General features: G+C 47.6%; 1 protein-coding gene across 1 annotated transcript; it reads right to left on the bottom strand.

Moving 5' to 3' along the window:
- Positions 1–222: 222 nt before the first annotated feature.
- On the bottom strand, positions 223–9663 carry LOC309672082 (solute carrier family 25 member 36-like; the record flags this gene model as incomplete). Its single annotated transcript, XM_082483497.1, has 7 exons — positions 223–1955; positions 2055–2338; positions 2543–2609; positions 3249–3349; positions 3665–3742; positions 4192–4368; positions 9623–9663. 7 exons carry the CDS (start codon positions 9661–9663, stop codon positions 1756–1758), a joined length of 948 nt encoding a protein of 315 aa, XP_082339623.1. The 3' UTR covers positions 223–1755.
- Between the last annotated feature and the right edge of the window lie 5425 nt (positions 9664–15088).

Raw genomic sequence — 15088 nt, 5'->3', positions numbered from 1 at the left:
CCCACCGTGTACACATGCGCTCCTCCCTCATTTGTCATTTCTGCCTCCCATGTTCCTTCATCTTCCTCCATTCTCATTGTGGACATTCCTCACATTATTGACCCCCCATCTGGCTCTCTAGAAACATGTGTTAGGGCACTTGCACATGACAGTGGCACCATTCAAACTATGATGAGGAAAGGAGAGGCTTGAAAAGAACAGAAATTTGTAAGGAGGAGCCAGCCATAGGGGTCTCTCATAACCCCTCCCCAGATATTATATATATATATTGTATATTTTTTCAATGTTGTCGTTTGAGGTTTATTCTTGTTTCATGCAAAAAAAAACCACTGCAGCTTGTGTCGCTTTGTAAAATTGTCGATACTCCTAAACTAAATGAATGAAGGCAAGAAGGATGAGGAAAAAAAGTGGATTTTAAAATAAATGGATTTCAAATAAAATATTCAGGGCTTCTGCAGTTTTTCACTACAAGCAGGGAAAGAAACAGTCAGTGTAGCTTCTAATGTGACGCTGGAGATTGTCCAGAGCATGTATTTAATGAAGTTACTGCTTTATCTCAGGGAAGGGTTACATTTTTTAGTGTATGTGCTGGAACAAGAAAAACACATCACCCCTGAACTTGCACACACACCCCTGAACTTGCACACACACACCCCCCAGGCTTTTTGAGAGTCAAAATACTCTTTGTAAACACAACGTAGCCTTCCCCGGGATGTGTGACAGGCATCCCAGCCTGTCACAGGCAAGCAGCAAACTGAATTCTTGATTACAGAAAAAAAAAAAATAAGGCTTTTCCCATACACTTAGTGTATCATCAATAGAAACAGGCCAAATCCTCAGTTTCATGTGTCTTTTCACCTGATCCACTTTCTTTACCAGCATAAAAGAATGATTTTTCACACCAGGGGTTCCAGCTTGTAGCAGAACGGCTCCAGCACTTCTGAGGAAAAGAGGGGTCCTCCTCTTTCTGTTGGGAATGGAGGGGATGGAAACACAAGATAATGGCAAAGCGTGGCTATGAGCCCAGTAGCATGAGTTGTTAGGGTAGTGCTTCATAGCAGGTTGTGCTTCTTCCCTTGATCTACTTGGTCTGATTATTCAGACTCTGCAAGACAAAAAGAGGATGTCGGCTGCCTGACACTTCTTGGGGCAATGGTTGCAACATGTTAAGGACCCAAAGGAAGATTCTGCAATGGGACGTTTCATGGCAGCTGAGGTTGAGAAGTCCTCCTTAGGGGCAGGAAGGTGGCACAGCAGGTGAAAGTGGAAGAGCCCCTCTGAAGGCACAAAATGTCTCAGCACAAGATCTCTGCTTGCTGCAGTTCTCTCAGATGTCTCAGCTCTACCCTGTCTTCATGTCCAACTGTGCCCATGCATGGTTGTTACTGGTCCAAAAGAAGCGAACATGCTGAGGCTGTCTAAGATACTCTTACGCCTTCTCCTTTGTCTCCTTTCTAGTAAGTTCCATGCCCTTGTTTCATACAGGGAGATTGCAGCAGGCAATATCAAACCAGTGCCCTGACATCTTGCAGCACCAGAATAATTCAAGTCTCCAGAAAGAAGAAAGGCTACATTGTGCACATTGGAGCCAAAAACTTTGCACAAAATTAGTCTTATGTCCTGAGAATGCTATGCCTGACCCAGTTCTCGTATGTGATGAAAAGTACCACCTCTCAGAGCACAGAAAAAGACCAAGTCTCAGGAACATGATGTCCCTATATCTCTACAGCAGCCTCAGCCAGGTGTTCAGTGTGCTTACAAGGTGGAAGAGGCCAAATGTACGATAAGCTCATAGGTAGCCATCATGATAGCTGTGTTTGGGATCTGGCGGATCAAGTGAGCCAGGAGTCCTCGGTATAAAGCCAAGGGTCCCTCTTCATGGACCACAAGCTGCAGAGTCTGTATAAAGGAACGGTATCGTGATCCTTCTTCTCGCAACCGTGTCCGAACGACCTCTGGAGAGTCAAAAAAGGAAGTGATATTAGCAGATTGATCCTACAGGCACAGCATATCCCATCAAGGGGAATAGAAGCAAGGAGAGTGGACCTACTCACCATGTGGATATGCAATGCATGAAGCACATGTTTTGGAGACAGCAGCAGCTCCCATTAGTCTAAAGAAATCATGGCTGTTTGGTGAAAGTGTGAGTGGTGGTGAAAGGGAATGATGGCTGTTTCTCAGCTGCTGTTTCAGTGCTTCATAGATGACAAAGTGTATGATGGTCTCTGACACTCCAGCATACGAGGCAGTGATACCACGGTAAAATCCACGAAGGCCTTCAGTGCGGTACACATGCATGGCACACTGGAGAGCATTGCTGCCAATCTCTCCCTTCACCCTGTAAAGAGGAGGGAGGGTTAGAATGGCATACTGCTCCACTGACCTAAAATGCTGTTGTGAACACAACTGTATGACTCTTCCCCAGCATGCATTGACGACCTATGCTCTGATGGCAAGTCACAGACCCTTACCCAACCCAACTCCACCCTGAAGCCAGTTCTCATTCGACACAGAGTGGCTCTGCATCGCCACCCTGCCTTACCTGGCTTCCAGCTGCATCCTGGTTTTCACTAACCAGATAGGATTGGTGAGTGTGGATGAGGTAATGCCTGAAAAACAGAAGAGGAAGACAGCCATGAGCACCAGGATCACACTGACAGTTTGTGAGGAAGTGCCTATCTACCAGCTCTCTGAATTCTGCTTGGCAGGCTGCAGGTCTTTGCGATTTGAGAATGACCTTGAGCTCCCATGAGAGAAGAGACATTTAGGGCAGACTATTTGATTCTCCTCCTCCCTCATTCCAGCCTTTGTCTGGTGGTAATTAGCTCCTCTGCCTCCAACATAACCCTACTACAGGCCCTGGTGTTACAAAGAGGCAGGAAACAACAGGCTAAACTTGCAAGAGTGGAAGATTTTTAGAGAACTGGGATATATCAAGATAAATTATTCTGTGAGTGGTCTAAATTACACACTGCCTTCTCCGTCTCACAGCTGAATGGAGCTCTTTTCCTGATAGCCGTGGAAGGGGTAAAGACTAGATCCACGACTTGAAGAGATATGCCTAAGAAGAATGAAGAGTGAGAAAATGTTTAGGTTATCCAAGGAACTCACTGCTCCATGTGTGGAGGAAGAAAACTTCAGAAAAGAGAGCAGGACTGATGGGAGCAGCAATGAGGAAGGAATGAAACTCATTTACGCTTACAGACAGAAGGACCCCTTGGCTCTGATTTGAGACAGAAGAGGCTCACCTGCACAGGCTGCTGATAGCATGTGTACTTTCTTGGACTCTGGCACAAAGACAGTATTGAGCCTCTCCTTAACACCAGAATAGGCAGCAAAATATATAGCACTGGTTGGAAGGAAATACAGAAGAGGTTAGAGTTTAACTGAGGAGCAGCAACAGCACTGCTGTGGGGTTTCATTCCAACTTTTCTTACTCCCAGCACAGGTTTGTCTAATGTGACATCAGATACCATTTATACTAGGCCCACAGCAATCATATATTACAACTACAATCAGAAGGTCCAGAAAATGTGTGTGTGAAGGAGTCCTGTGACATGATGAGCACAAGGCGCAGACTGCTTTCGGTATGTGGAACAATAGCTGTCACAGAAGTCCTTTAAAAAGCACACAGCACGAGCTACCCTCAGGGATCAGTACTCACCGGGAAGGAGCAACCCCAACAAGGTTTGGACCCAGACCTCGGAACAGGGATCGCATGCCTTCCTTCTCAAGGATGGCCCTACAGAAGGAAATGAACAGACAAATCAGCATAATAACTAAGATGGGGGCCCTTCTCCTTCTTTGTTCTTCAGTATTTCTTATAGCATCCTCTCTTCACATCCTGTGGTATCCTTTTTAACTTTTTCTGCCCTACTCTCATTTCCTCTCCAACCACTTCTCCCCTCTCCTTCAGTCATTTCTTCCTATTCTTGCTGACACCATCACTCTGGGTCTGATCAAACCACTAGCTGAGAAATTTCTCACAGTCCCAAAAGCTGCCCTGCAGACTCAAAGCACAGGTCAACTGTGATAAGTAAATGTACCTGTGCTCTGATGAAACTTCCTACTGCACTTGCGGTTTCCAGAGACTCAGCTCAAATGCTACTTCCATCTCTCTCTCAATCCCCACCTGAAGGCCAAATCTTCACCTCCCTGGTGCTAACAAGCACAATGCCCTATCCTACTCACCTCAGCAACTTGAGAACTCCAGGAGATGGTGGGGTGGGGTTCATCAGCCTCATGCTCATCCCCGGCAACTGTATCTCTGAGAGGCACAGAGGCCGCAGTGTCAGTTGGGATGACTGTAGACGTGTCTTCACCACTTCCAGGGGACATGTCAGGATGGCTCCAGCTGTGCCACCACATCTAGGGCATAAGAGCACATGCAAGAATGACCCCCGTGCAGGAACAGGGCAATAATTCTGACCCTGCTCACCCACAACCTCTCCCCTCTAGGAGAGGAGGTTAGGTCTCCCAGCTTGCGTCACACATGACCTCCTGCTCTGACATTGATTAACGTAATAACGGCCTAGCTTGGGACATCTCCTGGCAGCCTCACTCTGAAACCTCACTCAGTATTTCAGACAAACAGTTCCAAGTCCATAGGGACTCAGCAGTCCCTTAGCTCAAAGCTGCTGATCTTTGCATTCAGAATTTCCCAGAGCAAACACTTCTGCTGCCCAACCTCGCTGCAATGCCTTTTGCTGAGATCACCAGGCACCGTGCCTCACACCTCCCCGCAGCAGCATTGGCTCAGCGAAGGGCAGCACAGAACTCTCCCACCCCTCAGCCTGCCTGTGTCTTCAAATAACCCATTCAGCCCCACATTTGCAAGGCCCTGTAAGCAAGATCTGTATTACCTGCCAACAGCTGGGCTCACCCCCAGCCTGACTTGCTTAATGAAGAGGACCACGACCTCTAGCAGATGGAAGCTATTTTTGGAACTCATGAACCATCACCGTCAGTCAGTCTAGTCACACCTCAGTAACGCTGGAAGGACACATATCCCCTTTTTCCCCTTCTGCCACCCAGGCACAAGCCAGAACTGATACGTTCAGTTCTCAGCTTCTGCCCCTTCAGATCCTTTGGCTGACAACTCTGTTCTTCTAGAGGATGCTCCGTACCTGAAAGACTGTTTTGAGACCAATTTGCACAAAACAGCCATGCAAGAGGCTTTGACGAAGAGACAGTTGTTCATATCTGCTACAGCCAAATTTGCTTTGTTTCACAAGAGATGGAGGCTTAAAAAAAATTCACTCTGCTCCAAAGAAATAAAAACCAACCAAAAAACTACAAGATATCAGGGAAGAATCAAGTATATCAACAGAATTATGCATGGCGGTACAGGACAACAAATGGCTAGAGTTCTGAAGAATTATTTTGAAAAAAAGTCTATACAGCTCAGCGCACACATACATTGCTCTCACAGCCTTCGCTGCTAGGGCTTCATTTATTAATTCCTGCAGGTTAGAGGGAAAAAAAAAAAAAAAAAAAAAAAAAAGAGAGGCCTGGATGCTCATTGCAATGAAGCCCAAGAGTCGAAGATCTGGCAGCTAGAAGGTTATGCAGCTAATGATGCCAGCAACTAGCAACTAGTTATGCTACCCCATTACACTCACACTGCTTTGTTAAGCCCTTTGCAGATCTACGCAGCAGTGCTGACTTGCAGAGCGGCCAATCAGCAGCAATTTCTCTCAGGAGATATGAAGAGTAGTGGAAGTCTGGGATTAGGTGGAACATCACCAAAGAACTTAGCTTGGGCTCAGAAGACACAAAGCAAAGCAGTAAGCATCCTGGCTTAGTCTCTCTGGATGAACAAGGTGATCAAGCATGGACACCAAGACAGTCTATGTAGTGACCCAGGAGTCACAGGAGGCAGGGCCCCTTTTTATAAAAGCCATGCTGATTCTTCCTATGTAGGCCATATTCATTCAGATGTCCAACAGTACTGTTCTTTACCATAGTTTCTGCTAATTTGCCTGATACAGGCTCCAGACTTACAGGCCTGTTGTTTTCTTCATCAGAAGTATAGTTTCCAGTTCAGGAGAAGATTGAGTACAGTGGTGACAGATCAAGATGTCTAAGAAGTCTTGAATAGAGCAATTTCAACTTCTTATCTAAAAGTTGAGCAACCACTACAACAGGACAACATTTAGAGAAGCAATTGCTTGGTATCCTAAAGATTTTTCTCTCTAACAGTGCATAAGGAGACACAACTTTATATAATATTTCCCATAATACCTTATTTCTTCAGGAAGTCCCTACTTGAGCATGGTCACGATATGAATTTGAACCCATGCCTCCAGTATATATAAAAGTTTCCGAAATTCAAGTTCCTCAAGCTACTGATATGTATAGATAAAATAATTTTAAAAGCAATAATAAGAGTTAAAGAAATTGTTACTTCTTAGCATGGTGGTCATTTAATCATCAGTAAGAGAGTCATGATGATACAGCTGCTTACAGTGTATGAAAGGCATTGGTCTCCAAAATTATTCTGTTTCAGGAGAAATGGAAAATTATGTACTCTTGTCACAAAGGGATGAACTATTTTTCAGTCCAATACTAATGATGGCAAAATTGAACGAAATCTAGTTGGAACAAACATTTTAAAATCAGCAGGCACAAAACCCCCATGGCCATGGATATTAAAAATAGCTGACTGAGGAGACTTCATACCTACAGACTGAAATGCTTAAGAGATGTCAGGGAACTGGGGAAATATACTAGCCTAGAAGACCTCTAATACCTACCAGGACTAAAACAAAAGTGTATTTGTAAAAATTTACGCTGCTAAGGTTATATGGCCCGACATTCATGCCAGAAGAGAATTACGGAATCAGATCGCTATAGACTTAAAAAGACACTTTGTACTAATCAATGTTGGGGTGGAGTGGGGGTGGTGTATATTTTTTTTAATGGAACTTACCAAACAAAAGCTAGATTCACAAAAGCAACTACAAAGATGTAACATACTTCAGTTTTGCAAAAAGTGAGTGCGATATCTCACAAAAACACACTTAGAGCCTTAGCACTCTGTCTACAGCATAGATGCTAAATGGACTAAAATCAGACCACAAAATCTCAAAAAGGAGAAAAAAAAATATCAGCCCCACTCTTTCCCTGCCCTGAAACCAGTTGTCAGTAAAGAATCAAACAGCAGTGGTCCTGCAAGAGTCCAGGAAAATCGGTTATAGACTAGACATAACAATTTTCAGTTTTTCCACCAACAGACAGGAGGTAACATTTTCCTCTTGATAAAATCCATGGGTAATAAAGATTGTCACAGTATTGGGCAAAACTGCAACAACCGGTAAATAACAAAAAAACACATGAAACTTGAGCAGTCACCAAAGGTCCTTATGCTGGGCTTAAACAGATGGGTTCAACAAAACCAAACCCTTGAAATCCTTACTCTAGAAGCAGGAATAAGAGCAATTCCAGCAAAATATGAAGAAGAGCAGCAGTTTATCACCAGTACAACAGCACTCTCAGAGCAAAGCAGTGGCAAAAAGAGCTAATGGAAGAAGGCAGGTAATTTTACCTTAGAAAACAGTACTTGCCTCTAGATTTTGCTTTCACATTTTAGAAGGAAAACTGGGAAGTTTGAGGTGGCAGAAGAAGAGGATTAGTTGAGAGAAATAAAAAAAAAAACCCAAACATTTTTTCAATTACATGAAAAGGGTATGAGAACATGCACAGAAGTGACAAGGTTTATTCACTTTCTAACCCTTACTTAGGCTATCCAAAAATTGAAATGGCTTGAAGGTCTTCATTTAAGAATAGCAATGCTAGGGCAGAAAAATCTGCAGTTAAACCAGCATTCTTCTTAGGACACAGGCAAAAAAAGATCACCTAGGGAAGAGCAGGACAAATATTAATCTTCAGAACACTCTCCCAGCTTCCTGCTATTTTCAGCTCAGGAACATCCTCAGCCAGAAATGTTGCATTGCATTCAATAGCCTTAAAACATTCTTTTTCATTAGTCTTTTAAAAATGCTTTCTGGACACATAAAAAGCTTTTACCCTCTAATATCCTGTGGCCAGGAGTTTAACTGCACACTGTTACGAGCTATGTTCTTGCATTAGTTTTGAACAAACCTCTCACTAGTTTCATTTGATGGTCCCCAGTTCTCGTACTAGAAGATGAAGTGAACAACATCAGCTATATACTGCAGCAATAACCTGAACTTCTTATTCATCTCTTATTCACCTCTTGGGTTTTAAGTAATTGTAATTCAAGGATTATTGCTTAATGGCTGAGGACAGGATACAGACTGACAAAGCTCCCACTAGCAATGCTCCTGTCACCAGCCAAACTCCCAGTTTTTCGGGAACCAAAGTGGAAAATAAGGATGAGGAAAAACTTAAGAAGAAAGCTAAGAAATATGGAAAAATATATTAAGAAAGGCTAAGATGCAGTGACTATATAGTTCAAAGGATAAATTAATAAGAGAATGACATATACAAAATAACACTGGGAACGGAGACAGCAAGTACATATGAGCAAAGATCAACAAGGCACAACTGCATTAGTGGCAGAAAACTGGAAATTTACTAATTAAGAGCAATGAAATGATGTGCTTTATTGCACATGTCACACCGTGGACTTCACTGTCACATGGACTCCAACAGGCCGGTGGAATTTGGAAAGGGATTAGGTGACTGTCTAGGCAAGGGAGTTCTGCAGTTACTCAGCAAAGTCCAGAGGATCACAATATCTTCTGCTTTAGGACATCATAAACCCAAAGCTCGTTGTTTTGAGACTTAGATGTCTCTTCATGAGAAGAAGGGTGAAACGCCGCACGAGAAGGAGCTCGTTCAAGGGCACGCTGCGAATTCAGAGGCACTGCTGGGACCCACGCTCCAAACACCTGACTCACCAGACTCAGCCGCACTATTTAAAGCCAGGGAAGACATGCCGGAATCTCAGCCACGCGATGATGGAGGGCTGGCTGCCCTCCCAAAGACAGGGATGCTCCACCATTTGCTCCGCCGAAGTGGCCTCACGGCACCTCTCACCCCCCCAGCCCTCCCGGTCAGCACCCCCCATTCCCTTGCCCCCCATCCCCGGCAGGCTCAGGCTAGATGAGACGCCAGGTGAAGGCCCCGTGGCTCACAGGGAGGAGGCTTCCCCTTCTTCCTAAAATGCAAGCGCCACACACGTTCACCCCGGCTGTGCCACAGCAACGCCATCTGAACACCGTTTGAACCCGCCACAGCGGAGAAAGGGCGGGTGAGGACTATGGGGCGCCGGCGGTGTCTGGCGTGGGGCAAGGCCGGCCCTCCTCTCCCCCCACCTCTTTGCCAGCTGCTGCCGAGCCCTGCGGCCCCACAGCCCCCCGCGCAAAGTGCGGCCTCGACCGCAGGCCCGCCCGCGGGTAGCCCTGGTACGGGCCGCCGCCGCAGGCCTCGCTCCTCAGGGCCGGGCAAGGCCGCGGCGAGGACGAGCCGGGACGGCGGCCGGAGGGAGACCCCGGCCTGGCAGCAGGCGAGAGCAGACCACGGGCCCGGAGCTCCCCGGCGAGAGGCCGCCGTAGCCACGGGGGAGGAGAACGGGCCGAGGCGCCCCGAGCAGCCTCGGGCCCTCCCGGCCGCGTATCCCGGCGGGGCCACTCACCCTCCGGCGAGCAGGTGGAGCAGGGTGCTGTGCTGCGGCATGGCCCGGCGCTCTGCGCCGCCGCCGGGGCCCGGCGCCGCCACCACCCCGCGGGCCGCCGCTGGGCCCGCCCGCCGCCCCGGCGCATTGGCTCCCGGGCGGCCGGAGGAGGCGCCCGGGCGGCCGCGGGAGGAGGGGGCGGGCGGTACGTGCCGCCGCAAGGCGGGAGGCCTGTGCGGGGGGGCGGCCCGGCAGAGCTGCCGCTCCGGACCGCGCTGCCCGCGGGCGCCCCGGCGGCCTCGGTTGTGCCGCCGCGGGGGGGCGGTACCTCCCCCGGTGCTTTCTCTGGGCTGAACCCCTGCCGGGGCGGACTGTGTCGTGTGTGCGTCCCCCCCGGCCCCGATCCGTGGTTTTGTGCTCTCGTTTCCCTCCCTGCAGATTTTAGGGTGTTGAATCACACTGCTCCTTTTGCCCAGCTGCTCAAGGCTCTTTCATTAACAAAAGAAAACAAAACAAAAACAAACAGACAAACAAAAAAACAGCAAAAAAAGGAGAAACCTCGTCTTTGTTTTGCAAGTAGGGGAACCAAAGCAGAGATGGCAAAGTAATTTCTCTGAGGTCAGAGCACAGGGAAGTGACAGGTCCAAGAGCACAACACAGTCGTTCCTGACTCCCGTCCTCTCCCAGCGTGACCACAGATACTCCCTTAGGTGTTTGGTTTTACTATGAAAACAGACCAACGTGTTTCAGACAAAAAAAAAAAAAAAAACAACAAACACCTCTCAGAGCAAATTAGACCCATGATTTTGGAGTTTGAAGGATCACTATGTCAAAGATGGGGACTATCCAGGGCCAAAAGATCCTCTGTTGCTTTTGGAAATGCAAAGTTTCAGATTATCGTCTTCTCAGAAGAAAGCAGAATGTACGTCAATGTCACGCTGTTGCCAAAAAGGCAACACATCATATCAGTTTGTTTGGCTAGAAGGGCAGCCTATAGGTCGGATGAAATAAGCTGTCAGATCAATTCTGTACTACTGTGACTTCAGCACTCACAGCACCGAATGACACAGGACTGAGTGTCCAGTTTTGGTACCACACTGCTACAAAACAGGCAGATGTGGGTGAGTGAACCCACAGTGGGGAACAACTCACCGGGGCCATCCAAGCAGGAGGACTGAAAAAATTGCAACGTGTAGTCTAGAGATGAAGGAATTCAGGGAGACATGGCAACTGACTTCAAGTATGTACAAAGATACTTCAAAGAGGAAATTAATAATTACCTTGTCTGTGGTGGAGAGGAAATGAGTCATCAGCCCACCAACAGTGCCTGTCACTACATGGGCAGTGAGGGGAAGACCAGTGAAGGGATCAGCCTTCTGCTCAGTGAAATGGAAAATTGACCAAAGATACCAAGAAGCTGCAAGTATTTTTCACTTGTCTTCACTGTGATGGTGGCTAGGTGAATGCCTTAAATAGCACCACTGACAAATGGGTAAAAAGTTATTCTAGATTTCTAAGTGCTTAGGCAAAGTCAGTGCTTTCAGACCAGGTAGTCTTGATGAAATTCATCCTGTTGGAGAACTGGATGAAGCAATGTCAGGCCCACTAGAGAATGGAGATGTTCAGAAGACTGATAAAGGCCAAATAATATTGGCTAAAAAAAAAGGATCCGATGAATTACTGGTCAGCCAGTGTTACTTTGCCTCCCCCTGTGATACTGGAACAAATAAATATTAAGTAGACAACTCACATTTGCCAAAAAAAAAAAAAAGAAATCAAGTCAAACCTATCTCTCACGGTAGATTAACAGGTCTTGTGGGTAAGGAAGTAAGAATAGATGTTATATGTTTTGACTTCAGAAAGGATTTTTACTCTGTTTCATCTGACAGTGTTACAAATAAGCTAGGAAACATGGGAAACCAGATCTACTGAAATCACTGTTAGGAGAGTCTGATGCTGATTAGAAAACTCTAAGATTGGTTTTCAATGGTATGCTCTCTATCTGGAGAAAAGTATCAAGAAGGAGTCCTGCAGAGATCTGTTCTCAGTGTGGTATTAATAGTTTCTTCAGTGATTTGTACAGTGGACTAGAAAGTGTGCCTATTAAACTTGCAGACAACACTAACCTGAAAGGGGTTGCAATGTAATTGGAAGACAAAATTAGTATTCAAATAATCTTTATCAATGGGAGAAACGGCCTGAGAGAGTAGAACACCATTTAATAAAAGCATGAGCAAAGTTCTGCACTTGGAAAGAAATAATGAATTTCACAAAGGTAGGATGGGCAATAGCTAGGCAGAGACCTCTATTTTGTCACTGGTTCCCATCAGGCTCAGGACCTCCAGCAGAGTACACACTACCATCAAACTCAGACTGGCTGAAGGATTCAGAGCATGGGACAGCCTTTTCAGGAACTGTAAAATTTGCTTTGCTCACCTCTCCAAGAGTTATTGAGGGCCCCTGATATTTCAGTTCTTACTGCCAAAATACTTACACTTAGCATGCAGAGGTCCATTGATTTTGGTCCTTTTCCTGCTGACCTTAGATCAGACCCTTTGCTTTCTACCTGCAAACAGAAATATTTGTGGCTTCAGCAGGATACTTATCCACCAACAGCTATAGCTATGATTGTCCTGGATGCTCTCCCACCACTGCCACTTCTGATTCCTTTAGTTGCATCCTAGTCTTTTGGGACTGTAAGGGGTAAATGGGGCCATCCAGCTTTTCCTTCTGTCTCCTTTGGTCTGGGTCTAAGACCTATAAATTCTCACCCTGCAAGGTCTCTTTCTGTACCTTCAAGTGGAGGAACACCCAAGCCTCACTCTTAGGCAATGACAAACTGTGACAGAGCCATGGAAGATGATTTCTGAAGGCCTCCTACAGGCTGTCTTCAGACTGGTGCAAGTGATACCATGAGATTTTCAGTAGATCAAAGGATTGCTTAATGTTGGAACTGGTTTAGCAGTGAGCACTGCTTTGCAAGAGTCTGTGAGCCTGAAGGCAGCCAAGAGCCAGGGAAAAGAAACTGTCTTCCCAGGAGAAGAGAAAGAGGGGAAGGGAGAGAAAAGAAGAGAGAGTACGTTTTTCTTCAGTGTCTTGTCCCTGCAGGCAGTAGCAATGACCCTGGGTGCGTTCCCTATGGGGACTGTTGTGCTGCTCAGAGTGGAGAAGGGAGGCTGTGGGGACATTTTTACAGATGAGTCTTTCAGAGTCCCTGCCCTGAACCAGTAGGACAAGCTGAACTGGTATCATAGGCTGGTGTCATGGGCATACCCCAAGACCCTGATACAAATGTTTATAAATCAAAACTGCTTCATCTCGACTTCTTCACTGCTCAGTCTTTGATGGCTTTTGGATTTCTGCCCATCTCTTATGTCAACACCTACACTCCCCTTGTCCATAGAATCATAGAATGGTTTGGGATAGAAGGGACCTTGAAAATTATCAAGTTCCAACCCACCTGCCATGGGCAGGGACACCTCCCACTAGACCAGGTTGCTCAAAGCCCCATCCAGCCCAGCCTTAAACACCTCCAGGGATGGGGCCTCAACATCTTCCCTGGGCAACATGTTCCAGTGCCTCACCACCCTCAGAGTGAAAAATTTCTTCCTAATGTTTAATCCATGTCTTTGTGCAGGCTATTGGTTTGTTTTTTTTTTTTTTTTTTTTTTTTTTCTAGGAGCTGCACTGTCCATCTGTTCTTCTTGAAAGTAATTCAGGATTCTGCCCAAAAGCCTCCTCCCTCTGTCTCTCTCTTCCAGTGCCTTTGCTAACCCTTGATCACACTGAGCACTGGCATTTGGTAATAGCAGGTGAGTCTCATTTGTCATCCCACAGGCTTCATTCTGGAAGGGTCAGGTTAGTGCAGTCATAGTCCTAGGATGACCACAATTTACAGGCAAGTAGGGAGCAACATCATAAGGCAGACATCTGGAAGAGTGGCGTGTATTGTGCCAGTGTTACATAGTGTGCGCAGCCTCAGCCTCCATGTGTAAGAGTGGTTATATAAATGTCTTTTCAAAATGTCACCATCTTAACGTAGCTGCCTGCCAGATGCAGGGTGCTTCCACATCGGTGCCTGAATGGATGTCTGAAGTGTGCTTTCAGAGTGAATCTTCTAGTAATCCCTGCTTGCTGCACTTTGGTTTGTACTGCAGAACAGTCTCAATGTGCAAACTACATTGCACTGGTGTGCAGTCCATTGGACCAGGGAAGACATAATTCAAAGTAAAGCTCCCCCAAAACGTTTTTTTTTTTGTGGATGTTGGATTTCCAGTCCTCACTCTATCACTTTAAAGATCTGCTCCTGTTGAGCCGTACTACTTGTCAGCACAAAACTGGCTGTAGATGTCATAACACCTTTCAAAGCTGTAAGGAGAGCAGTCAGGAAGACTTACTGCCAAAGAAGAGTGTCTAAGACAGCACCAGACCTCAGTTTTTGGATAGCTGAGCTGTATCTGGGAAGTCTGGAAAGGACCCTACAAAGGAGCATATTCCTTTTGAAAAGGAGAATATGGGATTTGATTCCAAAACCAATTTATTTCTAGCACCCCAACGTCACAGGAGGCAGCACACATCACGCAAACCCTTCTTTGTGCTTTTCCCGTCCTTTTAGAGGCTATACACAAGTGAGCTCCGATTTTCCAGGTGGTTCGCTCTTCCTTTGGAATCGCACCTGTAAAAGGACAAAAACCGAAAAGGAGGCGGCATTTCTAGTGCTTACCTGAGGCCACCACATACTTTCCAGCCAAAGACAGGCACTTTCCTACCTGTTACCCCCCAGCCGCAAGATTTTAGCCACCACAAACCAAATCATAACACAACCGTCCGCCAACGCGCGCAATTCCTCCAATGCGACGAGGACCCCCTGTCCCCAACGTGCCCCTACAACCCCCCGCTGGGGCCGCCGCCGCCCCCCCCCCCCGGGCTGCGCCTGAAGAGCCGAAGCCGCCCGGGCGCGGCTCCAGCTGTGTCGGCGGGGAGGACCGGCCCACCCCTGCAACCGCGGGAGGGACCTGAGCGGCAGGGCCGGGACCGGGGCAGTCCTCCGGCCGCTGGCAGACTGCGGAACTTTGGCCCTTTAAGGCGCTCTGGTGCGGTGCCCTTTAAGGGCTGGCCCCGCCCTCCTCGTCCCGTGAGTCCCGCGAGCCCCCGGTAGCGCCAGGTACGGTGCCGGGCGCGGGGTGGGGGGGATGTCCCGCTGCACCGGTCCCGGCCGCCCCCTCCGCCGGCGCAGGCGGAGAGTGCCGCGGCCGGGTGGGGGGTCCCGCCGCCCGGGCGGCTGACGGGAAGGACGGGTGGGGGTGCGGGGCTCGCTGGGGAGGCCGCGGCCTTGCCGCCCTGTCGAGCGGGTGTCCTCTCCCGGGCTGGCCCGGCGGCGAGTGGGGGCTGGGGCGGGGTGGAGGGAGACGGAGGGGTGGGTGTCCTGCTCGCGGCCCGGCCTGTGGGGTTCCACTGCCTGGGGCGGCTGGTGACGGGTGGTGGTGG

Source organism: Vanellus vanellus (assembly GCF_965231255.1).
Source record: "Vanellus vanellus genome assembly, chromosome: 1".
Taxonomy (NCBI): Eukaryota; Metazoa; Chordata; class Aves; order Charadriiformes; family Charadriidae; genus Vanellus; species Vanellus vanellus.
The sequence above is the reverse complement of the archived record's forward strand: the minus strand, read 5'-3'. Positions and strand labels throughout refer to the sequence as shown.